Source organism: Marmota flaviventris, chromosome 7 (assembly GCF_047511675.1).
Source record: "Marmota flaviventris isolate mMarFla1 chromosome 7, mMarFla1.hap1, whole genome shotgun sequence".
Classification (NCBI taxonomy): domain Eukaryota; kingdom Metazoa; phylum Chordata; class Mammalia; order Rodentia; family Sciuridae; genus Marmota; species Marmota flaviventris.
Window position 1 is genome coordinate 71,347,174 of NC_092504.1, and position 15,589 is coordinate 71,362,762.

The 15,589-nt window shown below is 35.8% G+C and overlaps 1 protein-coding gene across 1 annotated transcript in view; it reads right to left on the bottom strand.

Annotated features, from left to right (window-relative positions):
• Positions 1–361: 361 nt before the first annotated feature.
• Positions 362–15,589, bottom strand: part of LOC114084411 (broad substrate specificity ATP-binding cassette transporter ABCG2-like) — a 41,684-nt gene continuing 26,456 nt past the window's right edge. Inside the window, exons 7-13 of the mRNA XM_071614010.1 lie at positions 13,816–13,898; positions 8,274–8,363; positions 6,901–7,025; positions 5,585–5,739; positions 3,277–3,366; positions 2,371–2,456; positions 362–557 (exon numbers count right to left, since the gene is read on the bottom strand). Of these exons, the coding sequence (XP_071470111.1) occupies positions 362–557; positions 2,371–2,456; positions 3,277–3,366; positions 5,585–5,739; positions 6,901–7,025; positions 8,274–8,363; positions 13,816–13,898 (825 nt within the window). The remainder of the gene's footprint in view (positions 558–2,370; positions 2,457–3,276; positions 3,367–5,584; positions 5,740–6,900; positions 7,026–8,273; positions 8,364–13,815; positions 13,899–15,589) is intronic.

The window sequence follows — 15,589 nt, forward strand, 5'->3', positions numbered from 1 at the left end:
ATTAGCACACTTGTTATTTATTGAAGAATGGCAGATCAAGGATACAAAGGCTGTTAAAACTGTCCAGCTACTAATCTGCTTACTCATTTTGAACATGAGAAATCTGATAGCACAAATATTAGCAACTTGTCAAGAGTTTCTATAGTTAAATTCTCCTTTGTTATATCAAGAAATTAGTTGGCATTTCTTCCTAATTCTGACTGTCCAATGAGATAAGTTAACATGCAATATGTAATAGCATTAGGTTTTGATGTGGATTATTTGATGAATAATTCAGTTATTTCTGTAATTTTTTATTAAAAATAATTATTGCTTACCTATGCTGTAATGAAACTGAACAGAAGACAACAAAACATTTTCATTAGATATTTTTTAATGGGAGGGTAATTCGTAGAAAATTAAGGCAGAATTTAAGAATATTTGTAAGAGATAATATTCTTAGGCAGGCAATTATGAGAAAGATAATCATCAAAATAGCCAAAGTCACATGATTCTTCCACAAACCCCAAGGTGAGAGATCAATGTTCTGCAGTTCCAAGAATTCTTCACCAGAACATCTGAAATTAAACACAGAAAGAATGTAACTTCATTCCTAGAATCTATGAAATTTTAGTCAATACAGTTGCTTTTCCTTAAAGACATCTCTATGCACACAAAATCTTCAATAATTATCCCTTCATATATAATACCTATGAATCATTAAATAAATCAAAGGGGTATACATATCCTACACATTTAAAAGAGGAAGGGAAGTAGGTTTAATGAACTTGGCCAAGTTTACAGTCACATTAAGAACCAAATTTCTAGCTTGATCAAATTCATATGTTTTTAAGTCTATAATGCTGCCCTTTTCAAAGGGCAGAAATGATTATCAAGTAACCTATCACTTACTCCTTATGGGGAAAACTGTGGCCTAAGTTATGACATCTATGCCCCTTCCTAAGATGATCAAAGTTGTTTGCAGTTCTGCTTATCCTCAAGACAACCTTCCTAAAAACATAGGCTAAGAATTCTAAAATCAGGACCAGAGAAGAGCAAGGGCTTCCAGCCAGAGTTATGTTTGTCAGCTGTCACTCCAATATTATGATGAGCATCACAGATGCTAGGGTACGGGATATTACCTGCAGGCCCAGAAAACAGACTCAGACCTGAAGTACCAGCTGGAACAGAGCAGAATGGAGCATTCCTGCCACAGGTAGAAAAGCACCTAATACTAAGACAGTATCAACTGTGCAGCCACAGTTATGGCCTGTTGTCTTGTGCATCTTGGCATTTAGAAGTTCCTAAAATAGCCATGACCTCCCTCTGCTAAGAGGAGCTTCTTCCTTCCTCTTGTGAAGATGAGCCCTATGTAAGTGTGAAGCCTGTGGTGGCTCCTCCTATCTGGTCCCACATTTCCAACCACTGCATCCTCCCTTGAAGCCTGGTGGTGACTCTATGTTACAAAGACGCCACACCCAAATCAAACCAAGGAGAGCGGGCAAAAATAGAAAATCTCTTTTCCTAGAGGTTTTTCCCACTAGTAATTCAAAATACAAAATTGTTTTATTACTAAGAATTATTTCTAAGTTATTTGAACATCCAAAAGGGATTTAAAATACCAGTATTCTCTTTTCTTTCATTAATTTTGTATTAATATCAAATGATTAAAAACAGTAATAGAAAAGTAAAATATAAAAAGTACAAAACAAGATCTTCTCATTTCACTAAAACCAGCATTTCTATTTTAAGAACTTGATGCAAAAATGAGAATTCCTTCTTGACTTGTTGAAATATGTGTTTATTCATTAAAGGACATAACCATTGATAGGGAGAATTCCAAGTCGGTCTCTCTCTCTCTCTCTCTCTCTCTTTCTCTCTCTCTGTCACACACACACACACAAACACACACACATACACACACTCTCACACACACACATAATGTGAGCAGAGGAAAGGACTAGATCCAGATCTTAATGTTACCCCCTTTATGTTACTCCAGCCCTGTTAGTGCCTACTGTGGTCCATGGGCTGGGCTGACAGCACAGAATCCATACATCCAGAGACTATAAGCTTTGCTAAACTATCAAACAGCCTGTTTCAAACTCAAATGCTCTAAAAACTAAAAATCACTCAAAAACTGAAACATTAATTTTTCAACAGGCCCCCAGTGAACATTTCTATACAAAAACAATTTGGACTGTAGCATAATACAAGTACAACATGTTCACATGCATTAGTGCACAATGACTCACTTTATGAGGGAGAAAATGTAGGCTCAGAAAGGTTTGTTGACCCTGAAAATTCTTGTTCCAGCTCTAATCCCAGGGGACTCTCTATATCTCATCATAGTAATAATAAAGCCTCTTAAGACATTGGACACAAACTTACATTACATAGTTTGGACAGTTATTGCCATGTGTTATATTGAGGGCTTGACAGAAGTATCGTCCCCAAAATTCATTATGCTGCAAAGCCTGTGTGACACAAAGGACAATGCAAGGTGGTTTTAAATTTCAAAACATTTCCAAAGAATCATAACAATTAAATCTTCAAGTTCAATCTTTATTGTTATTTCCAAATATATACAAAGTTGCATATTCACAATATATCACAAATTAACTAATTTCCCTGGAAATTAAGAGGCCTAAGGTTGGGATATTCCTTCCAATTGGCCAAGAAGGGAAATCTCTTGGTAGATCACCCCATAGCCCCTTCTTTCTTTTCTCTTTAACTGTGTAACCCTATAATCTTTATAACTAAAATGATGTAGTATTGCTCAATGAATATTGCTGACTTGTGGTAATGATCTTTTCTTGTTTTCATCAAAATCACTTGTAGGAGTTAAAATCTTGGTTACACTGTATTAAGACACGGTTTTCTTTGGAGTTGATTCCTTTACTAGAGCCATAGGGCTAGGAGTGTTGTTTAGCCTCTTTGTTTCTCATAATTTCTCTTTAATCATAAGCTAAGTATCCCAGTCTTCCATCCTCTCATTTATTTCCTTATTGAATGGAAACACAATGTTTTTCATCTGTCATTCTTTCCACTTTACTATAAGATTTATTCTCCTCATCTTTCTCATCTGAAACAACAGTGTGACTGAGGAAAACCCCAGATAACTCCCTGACCTTGTGCTAAAGGATAATAGGAAGTACTCCTCCATTGCTCCTGGAAGGAAATTCCTGCGGGGGGAGGTGTCCACAGGTCATGGCAGGGGAAGTGAGACATATAGGCTTTATTTTCACTGTTCCCACCTTGGGCACCTATTCACAATGATAGTCAAGGACAACTTACTGTAAAGCCATAATAAGGAATGCTGAAGTACTGAAGCCACAAGATCTGAGGAGCCATGCTTCCAAAATACAATGTCAGACCCAAAAAAATCTACAAAAAGCAAAAATCATGAATTAGAACTGGTCCGGGAATTTCATGAGGAATTCTAGAGAAAAGCATCTTCAAGAATGTTATAACCTTCTGAACATTTCTGGTAGGAACAACTCTTGAAATTCTTTGACCTTGCTCTAAATATTAATCTTCCTTTGCATGTGTAAACCTCACATGGCTAAGACTGTTTAGGGTTTTAATTAATGAAAATATACTCTAGTCTATATCATAGATTTCATTTATTTGGAAGATCCTTAATTGTTAATACTATATTTTCATGTTTTTCTGTACTTGCAAACAATGGAAGATTAAGAAATATATTCATCTCTTGGTATCCAAGGGAGACCAGCTCTAGTACTCACATACATAGATACTCAAATCTGCAGATCTCAAATTCCATTATTTTAAAAGAGCATAGTATTTGCATGTAATCCCAAGCAAATGCTTTATACTTTAAATATATGTGTCCTTTGCATTTTAAATCATCTTCATATTTCTTTTACCTACTATAGTATAAATGTTGTATATGTAGTTTATACTATATACCTATGACCATATAAACTATGTAGTTTAGGCAATAATAACTAAAAAAGAAAATGTACATATTCAGTACATACCTAATTCTTGTTCTGTATGTTTTTCATCTGTGGTTGTTTGAAGTTTCTAATGCAGAACTCACTGACACAAAGAGCTGACTACTGACTATCCTAAGTATAACACCAAGGTGTGTTGCCCCTAATGATCCTGAAAATCTAGGAACATATACAAGAATGTTCCTGAGCTTCACATACACCTCTCTATTTCCATACAACTGTAAGATTTGTTATTTACAAGGATTTGCTTTTTGCATCCATGACATTAATAATAATTTGGGGTTCAGAATTGTAGGCTTCAGGTTTCCCAATGCCTAGAACTTATACACTGTATAGCGTGGTGTAGTACAGCAGAAAACATGGACAATCCCTCTGTTTAAAGCTATGAAAAAGTGATATTGCAATGCAGATTCAGGAAGGAGCGCTGGAGATGAACGAGAGGCCCACATAACACTGGCCCCAACTGGGGTGAGGTGAGCTGGGATTTGCACAATGGTGGCAGTGCTGTGGTGTGCCTGTGTATATCAGACTTGACCTACCAGAAGTGACTGGTGTATAACATGACATCTCTGAGTGAAATAAAATTTTACGACTGGCTTTTCAAATTCTACACGAAAACTTCCAAATCACAATCAATGTATCAAATAAATCAAACAAAACATCTCTATTTACTGAAGGACTTCTTTTTATAGTAGATTAAATACAAATTAGACATCACATTGTTGATGGTATATATTGGCAGTTGACAAATTCAGAAATTGAACTAAACTTTGACAAGAGTATGTATAAGCCATGCTTTTATGGTTGCCTCAAAATGAACCCCAAATTATAGATAACTATACCACATTAATAAAAAGAACTTTTTTAAGTGTTGTATATGTGCCATTCAAGGGCATCTCTTTCTATTGTACCAGAAAGGATGCTGTTTAGCCGATATTGTGTGGGGTGTGTGGTAATAGGCTCTGTTTATCTGTTGATTCATCTATGTGAGTGCAAATTTTAGGACCATGAAAGATTATGACTTTGCAATCATTTTCTAAAAAGATGAAACAGAAACATATTGATATTAGCAATTCTCAGGAAGCCAGACAACAGGTGACCTAATACTATGGACTTTAGAAATTTCCAGTAATTTTAAAACATTTTCAAATGCAAGAGGCATCCAAGCTAGACCCCTGTAACACTTCTCATGGAGCTTCACTTTCACCTTGGGGAATAATGAATCCAACCAAACAAGCTCTGCTGCTTACACAGCTGGCAGTTCTCTAACACCAGCATGAAAGGCAGGTAGACAGCCTGTGGTTTTTGCAAGGGAATCAATCATTATTCTTGTTTTTGAAGTCCTAATAAACGTTCATAATCACCAAAAAGTCTTTTTTAAAAGCTCATTAATAAGGACATAGCTAAGATAAGTAACTACATGAGAACACTAGCAGAAAAGCCTATATAGGAGCAAGGAAGAAAGTGGTACATTCTTTAATATAAACTATAGTTCAGTCTATGGCTTCCTGAAACCATCAGATTCCCACATCCAGAATCCTCAAAACAGACTTTTTCATGACAGGAAGGTGTCAGAGAAACAGGGGGAAAAATTCTGTCCCCAGAGAAGCCCAATTCACACTCACCAACATAAAAGTAAAATAGATGTTCATGACCTGTCTTGTTATAGTTACATCACTATGACTTATTCCTATGGCCAGTGACATGGAAATGGATGAAAAAGCCATCATCATGAGGATAAAGATCATGATGAAGAAAGCCTCCACTGCTGGTTTTGATCCTTAAAGAAAACAAAGGATCAGTTTAGCTGTGTAGATCCCTGTGTATCTGGAACTGTTTATAGTGCCAATAACACTACAATATCCTGAGAAAGTAAGATCAGAACAACAAAAAACATCACTCACATGCAATAAAATTTTACGACTGGCTTTTAAAATTCTACACGAAAACTTCCAAATCACAATCAATGTATCACTAATTGTGTCACTAATTTCATTGTTTCTCTTCATGCGAATGAAGGGTAGCCATCTTTATAACGTAAATCCCCCTAGTATAATCACCACCACGTGGCTCTGTGATTGGGCTGCCAAGCTTCTTAAATTACTTTATAATTATCATGAACTGATGCTTTGTATTAGAATGGTCTGAAGATTTTGGAATATCTGTAAGAATACTGATAAGAAGTCTACAGCTCTAAGATTCCATGCCTAATTCTCATAGCACACTTATTATTCATAAAACTGAAGTTTCCAGCTCTATTAGTGGTTATAATCCTGTGGTGAGTTGTCAAAGAAAATTTGTGTGTGCGTGTGTGTGTGTGCACGTGTGTGCACACACACACATATCAGAGAAACTTATAGAAATGATAATTCAGTGATCCTGGTGTGAAGCCAGAGCATAATGCACAACTGATTCTGTTCTACATCATCAAACAAGTAATTTTATTAAATCAATAGATCCCAAAGTCACCGTCTTCCTCTCGTTAGAGTAGGAGACAGGAAGAAAAGATATGCAAACATTGTTTTTTTCAGTCTCTTTCTACATATCTCTGCATATCATAGATATTACCTGCCTGTATATATTTTTTCTCCACATAGAGATACATGTAGTAAGATATAGAGAAAAAAATACAGATAAGCAATAAATATCCAGCTTCTCTAGCACAGTCTCAAATAATTCAACAAATTCTTTCCATGTTTGAGTATGACACATGGCATCCTTCAGAAAAATATAGTTCCGTAAATACATTTTAAAGTTCAGTTGGGAAAAAGTCTAGAAAAAGTGTCCACATTAACCAGATAATTTAGAGAATATACCATCAATACATGATTCCTTATAGCTTGTTTTATAGTTTTGGGAACCAAAAGCGTGTTTGCAATGAGAAGTTAACATCTCAACATATTCAAGGCTAGAGACACATCCCCTTTGTCTTGTTACTTACCCACCATGAAGTATACTATAAAAGTAAATATAAAACTTGGCAAGAACCTCCTGGCTAGTAAGTCAGATAAAATATTTCCAAGGAAATAAGACGACACCCTGTAGTATCCACTGATGTGCTCTTGTCTACAGAACAAAAACACACACCACACACCCCAGATTAGTCCCAGAAGGCACAGCCCAGATGAGATGCTGCTGTGCAGACTCCTGCTGCCACCAGGTCTGACACTGCAGCTGCTCACAGGCTCCAGGCTGACCCCCACCCCCATCCTTCTCCACCTCAGATGCAGCCTCCCTGGGGCATCAGTCCCATGAGGCTCTTGCTGTGACCCTCTCATGACAGCACTCCTCCTGCTCCCACCCACTCTGGCCCATATCACCCCTCCAGGGACAGAGTCTGCATGTCCTCGCTCTCCTCAGAGACTCTGCTTCTGCTGTCAGGCTGGCTCTGCCTGATGAGCAGCACTTCAGGGCTAACTTCAGTGGTAATGGAGGCTTTTCTTCTCTCCACTTCTGAGCGTGAAAGTAACATTGTTAATTTCCATGGCCCTCAAGCAGATTCAGATCACTAAATTTGTTTACTTCTCTTTTGTTAAAAAAAGAAAAAGACTTCTTCCTCCAGTAATCCTGCCTCCAAGGTGCAGCACTGTCAGCAATCAAATCTTCATCTCCCCTCTTGCTGACACCTTTCTTCCCTAAATTCCAAACTCTTTCACCACTGTCTTCATTCCTTTCCTCTCTGGTGGGTGATTCCTGTCCTGGGCATTAAAGCATGGGTAAATTTCCTCCATCCTTGAAAAATACAAGGGCAAAACCATCTTGCTCTTTCCTGTAAGGTTGCCCTCTGGGTCTCTTCACTTTTTCTTTGATCCACTCAGAGCTGTGCTTGGCCACATACTTTGTTAACTTCATATCCCACTTATAATTTGCTGTTTACACTTCCACTTAATCTCTACCAAAGCCTCTAAAAAATTTCCGTGGGAGGGTCATTATGACCTATTTTTTTTTCTAAAAACTAAAGATACTCCTTAACCCCTTTATTCCTTTCTTTCTCGGCAGAATAGGGATTTGATGACCATACCCTAACCTTGAAATTTCTTTTTTCTTTGTAGCAGGCCCCACACACTCTTGACCTTCTATCCCAATTGGGACTGCTTTTTCTCACTTAATATTGGTAATCCTTATATATACTTTGTGTTTTACATGATAAATATGTATAATTTAAATGTCAATTTGAAAACATAAAGAACACAAGGGAAAAGAAAAGAAAAATAAATACCAGTAATCCCCAGAATCATATTTTTGGTCTAATTCTGCATTTAACCATTTTCCCCCAGCCAGCGATGTCCCTTACCAGAATAGAGACCAACTCACAGAAATAGCTGCTTCTGGACCACAAAGAGTTTCACGGCTGACACGCTGCTGAAACACTGGTGAGCCATCAGGAAGAACAGCACTGCTGCTCTGTCAGGACAGAATGGGAACAAAAGCACCTCAGTTAACTCAGCACTCTTAGGTTGGTTTCTTCCCATAAAACTCCTTCCAGAAATAATGTAACATCAAATACATCTTAAAAAGAAAAGTAGAGCTCTTTAAGTTTAAACAGATAGGAAAGCCTGGCCCCCTCTAGTGGCTCTCCCAACTCTGTATCTCCTCATTGGTACCCTTGTCACTCCACACTACAGCAAAAATTGAAATTCTTGTTTGGGGTTGTTGTGCACTGACTTGTTTTCCCTAAAATTCACCTGTTGAAGAGATAACCCCCAATGTGATAGTACCAGGAGGTAGGCTTAAGGAAGTAATAAGGATTACATGAGGTCATGAGAGTAGAGCCCAATGATGGGATTAGTGAATTGGTGGAGAGGAAGAAATACCAGCTGTTCTCTGCCATGAGAGGATGTCCAGTGAAGGCCCCATCTACAAGCCAGGGAGGGACCCTCATAGAACCCTGACCTGCTGGAAGGGAATTCTAACCCCAGACTTCCAGACTCCATTATTGAGAGAAAATAACATTCTGTTGTTTCAGCCACCAAGTACATGGGATTTTCCTATGACAGCCTGAGCTAACATAAAAATACTCCCTCATCTTCAAATTAACTCACAAAAATGCTGTATGTCATTCCTAATGTACGAAAAGAGAAACATTAACCTAAATGAACCTAAATAAATCTCCCAAGGGTTAAAATATTTAATTATCCAGTTTTGTTTTAAAGTGAAGTAATAAGAAAGTAAGACATATGGAAAGAAATGAAATAGGGGAGGAAACCCCTGCTCAGCTCCTTGCTGTAGTCACCCAGGACAGGGCCATCAATAGCCTTGACAGTTACCCTTGATGTGGGACAGCCACTTTCCTACAGGATTTTCTAGGATGCTCAAAACAAAAATCAATCTGATTCTTATTTATAATGTAAAAAGTAATTTGATCGTGTGTATGAAGCTTTAATACTTATTTCTTGGTTAAAATAATTGAGGTTTAGAAAGAAAAGTGTTCAGTTAATTTATACTCCAATAGAAATAAGGATTTCATGAAAGCATGCCACCATCCCTGAAACAAAGAAAAGCTTCCCTTCCAAACCAAACAACTGAACTGACAGTGAAAACCAGAAAGTGAGATGATGTGTGTATCATTTAAATGACTTAAAAAGAAGAGAAGATTTTTATGCATGTAAACCCAAGTAAATAATTCCAACTACTTCAAAAAAAAAAAAAAAAGAAAAGAAAAGAAAAAGAAGAGCCCATAGGCAATTTTTTTTCACCTAAAGAATGAAGAACTAAGGGGTGCAAACTGTTTTTAGTTTGAAAGTTCACATAATAATCAAAGTGAATGGAAAATAGCCAAGCCCAAGAGAAAAACTACTATATAACTTTTGCTAATGGAATAAACATAATATCAAGTTGAAAGGCAATTTTAGAAACATGGGACAGGGCAAAAATTCACTTTAATTTGTTCTCTCACATTTAATAATACAAATACATTTAATAATTGTAAGTCAAAAATACAAATTAAAATGAGGTTAGTGTTCATTTTTTTCCAGAAAACATCTGAAGAAACTGCTAAAGTTCTTCTTTATTTCTTTGGCTTTTTCTATTAAAATATTCATGATTCTAAGAAAACACAGCATAATTCCTTCTAATACATAAGATGATTTATTTTACATTAAACAGTTTTATTATTAAAAAAATTTAATATTAAAATATTCAGTGCTTTTCAAGGGGTAACCTTCATATAGATCTGATTTATTTTTATTCATAAATTGACAAATTGTAATAGTATATTTCTGGGGCAAAAAGTAATGTTATGCTTCAAAAATATAATGTGTGAAAGAATAACAAAATGAAAAAAATTATGGTGGTACCCATCAATTCAAGTATTCATCATTTTTTATGATGAGAATATTTGAAATTTATTCCTAGAAATTATGAATTGTACATTATTCTTTTATGGATTTACCATCCTGTGCAGTGTACCTCAAAAAAGAAGAAGAAGAAGGAGGAGGAGGAGGAGGAGGAGGAGGAGGAGGAGGAGGAGGAGGAGGAGGAGGAGGAGGAGTTGTTCAAAAGAAAAAAACTATACTTCCTGCTTTACTGAGATTTGTACTTTCAACCTTCATCACCTCATTTCCCCATATGTTAGCCTTTAGCAACCCCCATTCTACTCTCTGTTTTATAGAGTCCAATAGTGTCAGAATTTACATATGAGAACATGTGACTTTTGTCTTTCTCTGTCTGGATTATTTTACTTAGCATAATGTTCTCCAATTCTATCCATGTTGTCACAAATGGCAAGATTTCTTTTCCTGAGGCTGAACAGCGTTCCCTTGTGTATACACACACTTTCCTTATCTGTTAGTCAGCTGATGGACACTTAGACTGATTTCTGAATCGACTATTGTGCACAGTGCTGCAATGAACATGGGAGTGCAGATCCCTCTTCAACAAACTGACTTCAAATATTTTGTATAAATACACAGAAGTGGGGTTACTGGATCCAAATATTTTTTAAACACCTTTTTTCAAATATGTTTAGCAACCATCACAACTCTTAAGGCTATTCAAATAAGCTCACACTCTACACAGGATTCTAACCCAGTTCCTTGGTTACACAGGGTAAGAGAGAGTGCAAAGACATTGCTTGGTCCCCCCAAAGAACTAAACTGTTGGCCTCTTCAAATAATGAGGCACTGATACTAAGCCCTGAAGAAAGGTCTAATAATCTGGTTTCAGAGATAAGGCTGATTTTTTTTTCATAAACTGAAGAATCAATTACATGAAGATGGATTTGATGAGCCAACACACACTGGCCACTTTTACAATGCCCAAACTTATTAAAAGTTGTAGCAATTGTAAGTCAAAAATACAAATTAAAACAAGGTTAGTGTTCATTTTTTCCAGAAAACATCTGAAGAAACTGCTAAAGTTCCTATTTATTTCTTTGGTTTTTTTCTATTAAAACATTTAATGGTTAGCATTTCACTACTTTAAAATTGCAGCTGATGACAGATTCCTTAATATTTTTCCAAATGCTTCCTGCTACATGATATAAACGGTACACAACTTTGAGAACCTGTGATTATGCTGAGCTTGGTTAAGAAATAGTATCCACACAGGGCATAAACCAAGTATTGGCAGAGTTGTAAAAAATTCCAGAGATCTCTGCCTTTAGAAGCTAAAAAGGAGACTTAACTCTGGAAAACGGCTGTAATAATCGTCTCTTCATAGGGAAACACAACCTGATTCAATAAAGAGGAAAATTCACTGTACTTGAGTAAAGAATTAACTTTTATGGTTATTCTTCCATTAAAAGCAACCAGCCTGTAACAGGGATTCATTTCAGGCATTGAGTATGAACTTTCCTGCTCAAACACAGGAGGCTTATTTTAAAACTGATGTGTTTTATTCTCTTTTCTTCCTATTTTCCTTCTTCCCCTCCCTGTGTGTGTGGAAGTAAGATTCACATTTTTTTTTGTGTCCTAGTCTGGGCTATCATATCCAGGTTGTTAACATGTTCAGATCATTAACAAGAATAAGGAAATTGGTATTAGTAAGATGTGCAAACATAGAAACTGGTACCAACAGATCTGACCAATGGCTTCTTCAGGGCACCATGTGGACATTATATATACCTTTTAAAAAGTATACTTGGAGTCTGGTTCCAGAATTTCCCTTTAATAACACTTTGTTCCCCCTTGTAGAGAGGACAATAACTCTGGAAATGTTAATCTGCTCTTTCTTTTTCATATACTAGAGGAAATCAATAAAATTTATTTTTGTGTGTTTTGCAAAACCCTGTTTTCATGATTTGCACTGACATCTGGGACAAGGACTGAGCTTTTGGAATCAAGCCTTTTCTAGACATCAAAATAGATTCAACATCAAATTCCTCAAAGGTTATCAATATTAAAATGAGGATGAGACCATCCACTTCTCTGGCCATTGGTAGGTAACATGAGCCACAGCTGTCAATAATGGAGCTCAATGCCTAGCAAGGAGTGGTTCTCCTTATATGAATTATGATGAAAGCCCTGTGGACTGTGATGTTGAGAATCTAGGTTCAGACTATGATGCAACTGTGTAAAATGACATCCTGGTATGCAAGTTTGGGGGATACATTTTATGACTGAAACTAGAAAGGATCATAACACTGACAAGTGCTTTCCAAATGAGAGGATAAACACCATTCCATCCATGTGTCCTATACTCCCAAATAAAAAGCATTAGGAAAATTGGCTCACAAACCTCCAAAGAAAAATGATCAATAGGACTATATCAAAATTTAAAAATCTGTGCAAAAATGGTACTATCAACAGAGAGAAATAAATCCACAGAATAGGATAAAATATGCATACATCATGTATCTGAAGAGGGATTAATAAATCATAAATATAAAGGACTGTACATTAGCAGCAACAATAACAAAAAATCCTGCTAAGAGCAAAAAAATCCTATTTTAAAACTGGCAAAGGACTTAAAACAGACATATCTTCAAAAATCTAATGGAACGCTGTTATTTCAAAAAAGAAAAAATAATCAATTTTGATGAGAATGTGGAGAGATCGGAACTCTATGTTCTGCTGCTAAGAAGGTAAAATGAAGTAGAAGAGAGTATGGCATTAGTTAAAAAAATCAACAGAATTTCCAAATGATACAGAAATTCTACTTCTGGTATCTTCTCCAAAGCCCTATTGAAAACAGAATTCAAATAGCTATGTGTATACCCATAGCAGCATCACACAAATAACCAAGATGTGTAGGCAATCCCTATTTTTAGCAATGGATGAGTGGACAAATAAAATGTAGTATATACATATGATAGAATATTTTTCAACCTTAAAACAGAAAAAAATAGAATACCTTAATTTAGAAGAACCTTGAGGACATTACGCTAAGGTAAATAAGGCAGTCATAAAAAGATGAGTATAGTATGCCTGCACATTCATGAGCTTCCTAGAATAGCCAAATGCAGAAACAGAAAATTGCAGATGGTTGCAGAGGTGGCAGAGGTGGCTGTGGGTGGTTTCTTTTAGGTGGGTTTAAGATTCCCCCTGGGAAGATGAAGAAACGCTCTGGAGTTGGATGGTGGTGATAGTTGACAACGTGAATATATTTGATGTCCCGGAACTGTGCACTTAGAAATGGTTAAGATGTGTATGAGATGTGTGTAACTTACCACCACACAAGTATACATATATGTGAAAAAAATTAACTCTTCTATTCAGTTTTCAATACATTTACTGTCCCTACCCCATAATAAAACACCAATGTTTACCCTCTATTGTCATAAATTCAAATTATTTTTAATTGTTATACATAGCAGTAGAATCTATTTTGATACAATAAGTTCAAATTCGTAATAGATGCCCCTGAGCTTGAGCAAAGTGACAGAATTTTCTCAAAATCAAGAGCTAATTTTACTTACCTATTTTGTATTTCAGTACAATCATTTTTTAGCCAAAGGAAAGTACCGCCTACAATAATTCCCAGAATGAATGTGGAAATTATCTTTTCAAAAAGAAAAAAAATGAAAACAGAAAGAAAAGAGTTTCAATTGCATGTAAAAATTTTATTATTAAAAAAAAAAAAAAATATATATATATATATATATATATATATATATATATATATATATATATTAGCAATGGATGAGTGGACAAATAAAATGTAGTATATACATATGCTAGGATATCATATGTATATACTACATTTTATTTATATCATACTACCTAATCAAATTTCTCCACTAAAATACACACTTTAAATGACTTGGCCAGATTCCCACTACTTTCTAAATCAGTCATTAACTGGAACTGAACTCTCAACTATCATGCCAGTGAACATGCAGCTTTATACTTCAAGAAGATCAAGTAAAAACAGGATGTCTTTACTCTGATCATTGGAAATGAATGAAATTTCAAGGCTGAGGAGGTAGCTTACCAATAGAATGCTGTCATAGCACATGCCACATCCTAGGTTTTGATCCTCACCACTTCCAAATAAAGAGATAAACAAGAATATAATAACATATATACACACACTCATACAAATTCTAACAATGGGATTGTGAATGATAATGCAGTAGTAATAGACACCTTTCCAACTTGTGAGATATCCCCACCTGCACTGGAAAGTACATTGTCACTGTCACCAAAGCACTCAGCCAGTTGAGGACAACCAAAGGTTCCATGACCATCTCCAATGACATTGCTTATCTTCCAATCCCAGCCAGTGAGGTCTACATTTACTTGGCACACCTGAGCCTCAAATTCTTTCTTTGCCATTCTCATTCATCTTTACTTACACAGTCTGTATGAATGGCTCCCATAGAGAATGGACCAACATAACACTTGTTTGTAGAATAAAAAGTGGCTTAAGAGTGATTTAATTGTCAAAAAGTTAAGGGTTACATTGTGATATAGTCTATGTAAGGAATTCATCTTATAATTATTCTTGCTTTAAATATAATAATAGAGAAAATTGTAATGCAAAGAAAACAAAATATGCTACCATATATCTTGGAAACATCAAAATAAAAAGAAACCTCAACATTATTGTAACATCAAGCCATGAGCTAATTTGTAAAGGACACTTATGGCAAGAAGTCAAACAAAAGGCAAAAACAGAATCATAGTCTGTAAATACTAGTTTGTAAAGACCAGATGCTGGAAACAATATTATTTAAATGTTTCGCCTATGAGATGTTCTTAAAATTCATTTGCTAATAAGAGAAATTTAGGGAGGAAAATCCTTTGCCCTGACATTTTTCAAATACCTTCAGGATATGCTCTATTTCATTTCAATAGCTCAAACTTTCAAAACAAATGCAGTTGGTTCTATTGACATGCAGCACACACATGTATACAAGAATCTATACTTTTACACAGTATGACTTTTAAGATATTAAGACTTCCAAATAGATGCTCTGCATTCTTTGCTTCTTTTGCATCCAAACTTGACATCTTACACTGACTGAATATTACCATTAGGATGTTTCCTAGATATTTTCAGTTTTCAAACATACTGACAAAATGATGAATCCTGGATCATACCATGCTTTCACAAGGTTTATATGTGGTATTTCTTCTGCCATAAAGAAAAAGAAAGCCTTTGAGCAAACTGAAACTCTCACAACAGAGCAAATGACACTATCTATGAGATTTGTGCATCTGTCCACTAGTCTCTTTCAAAAGACATAA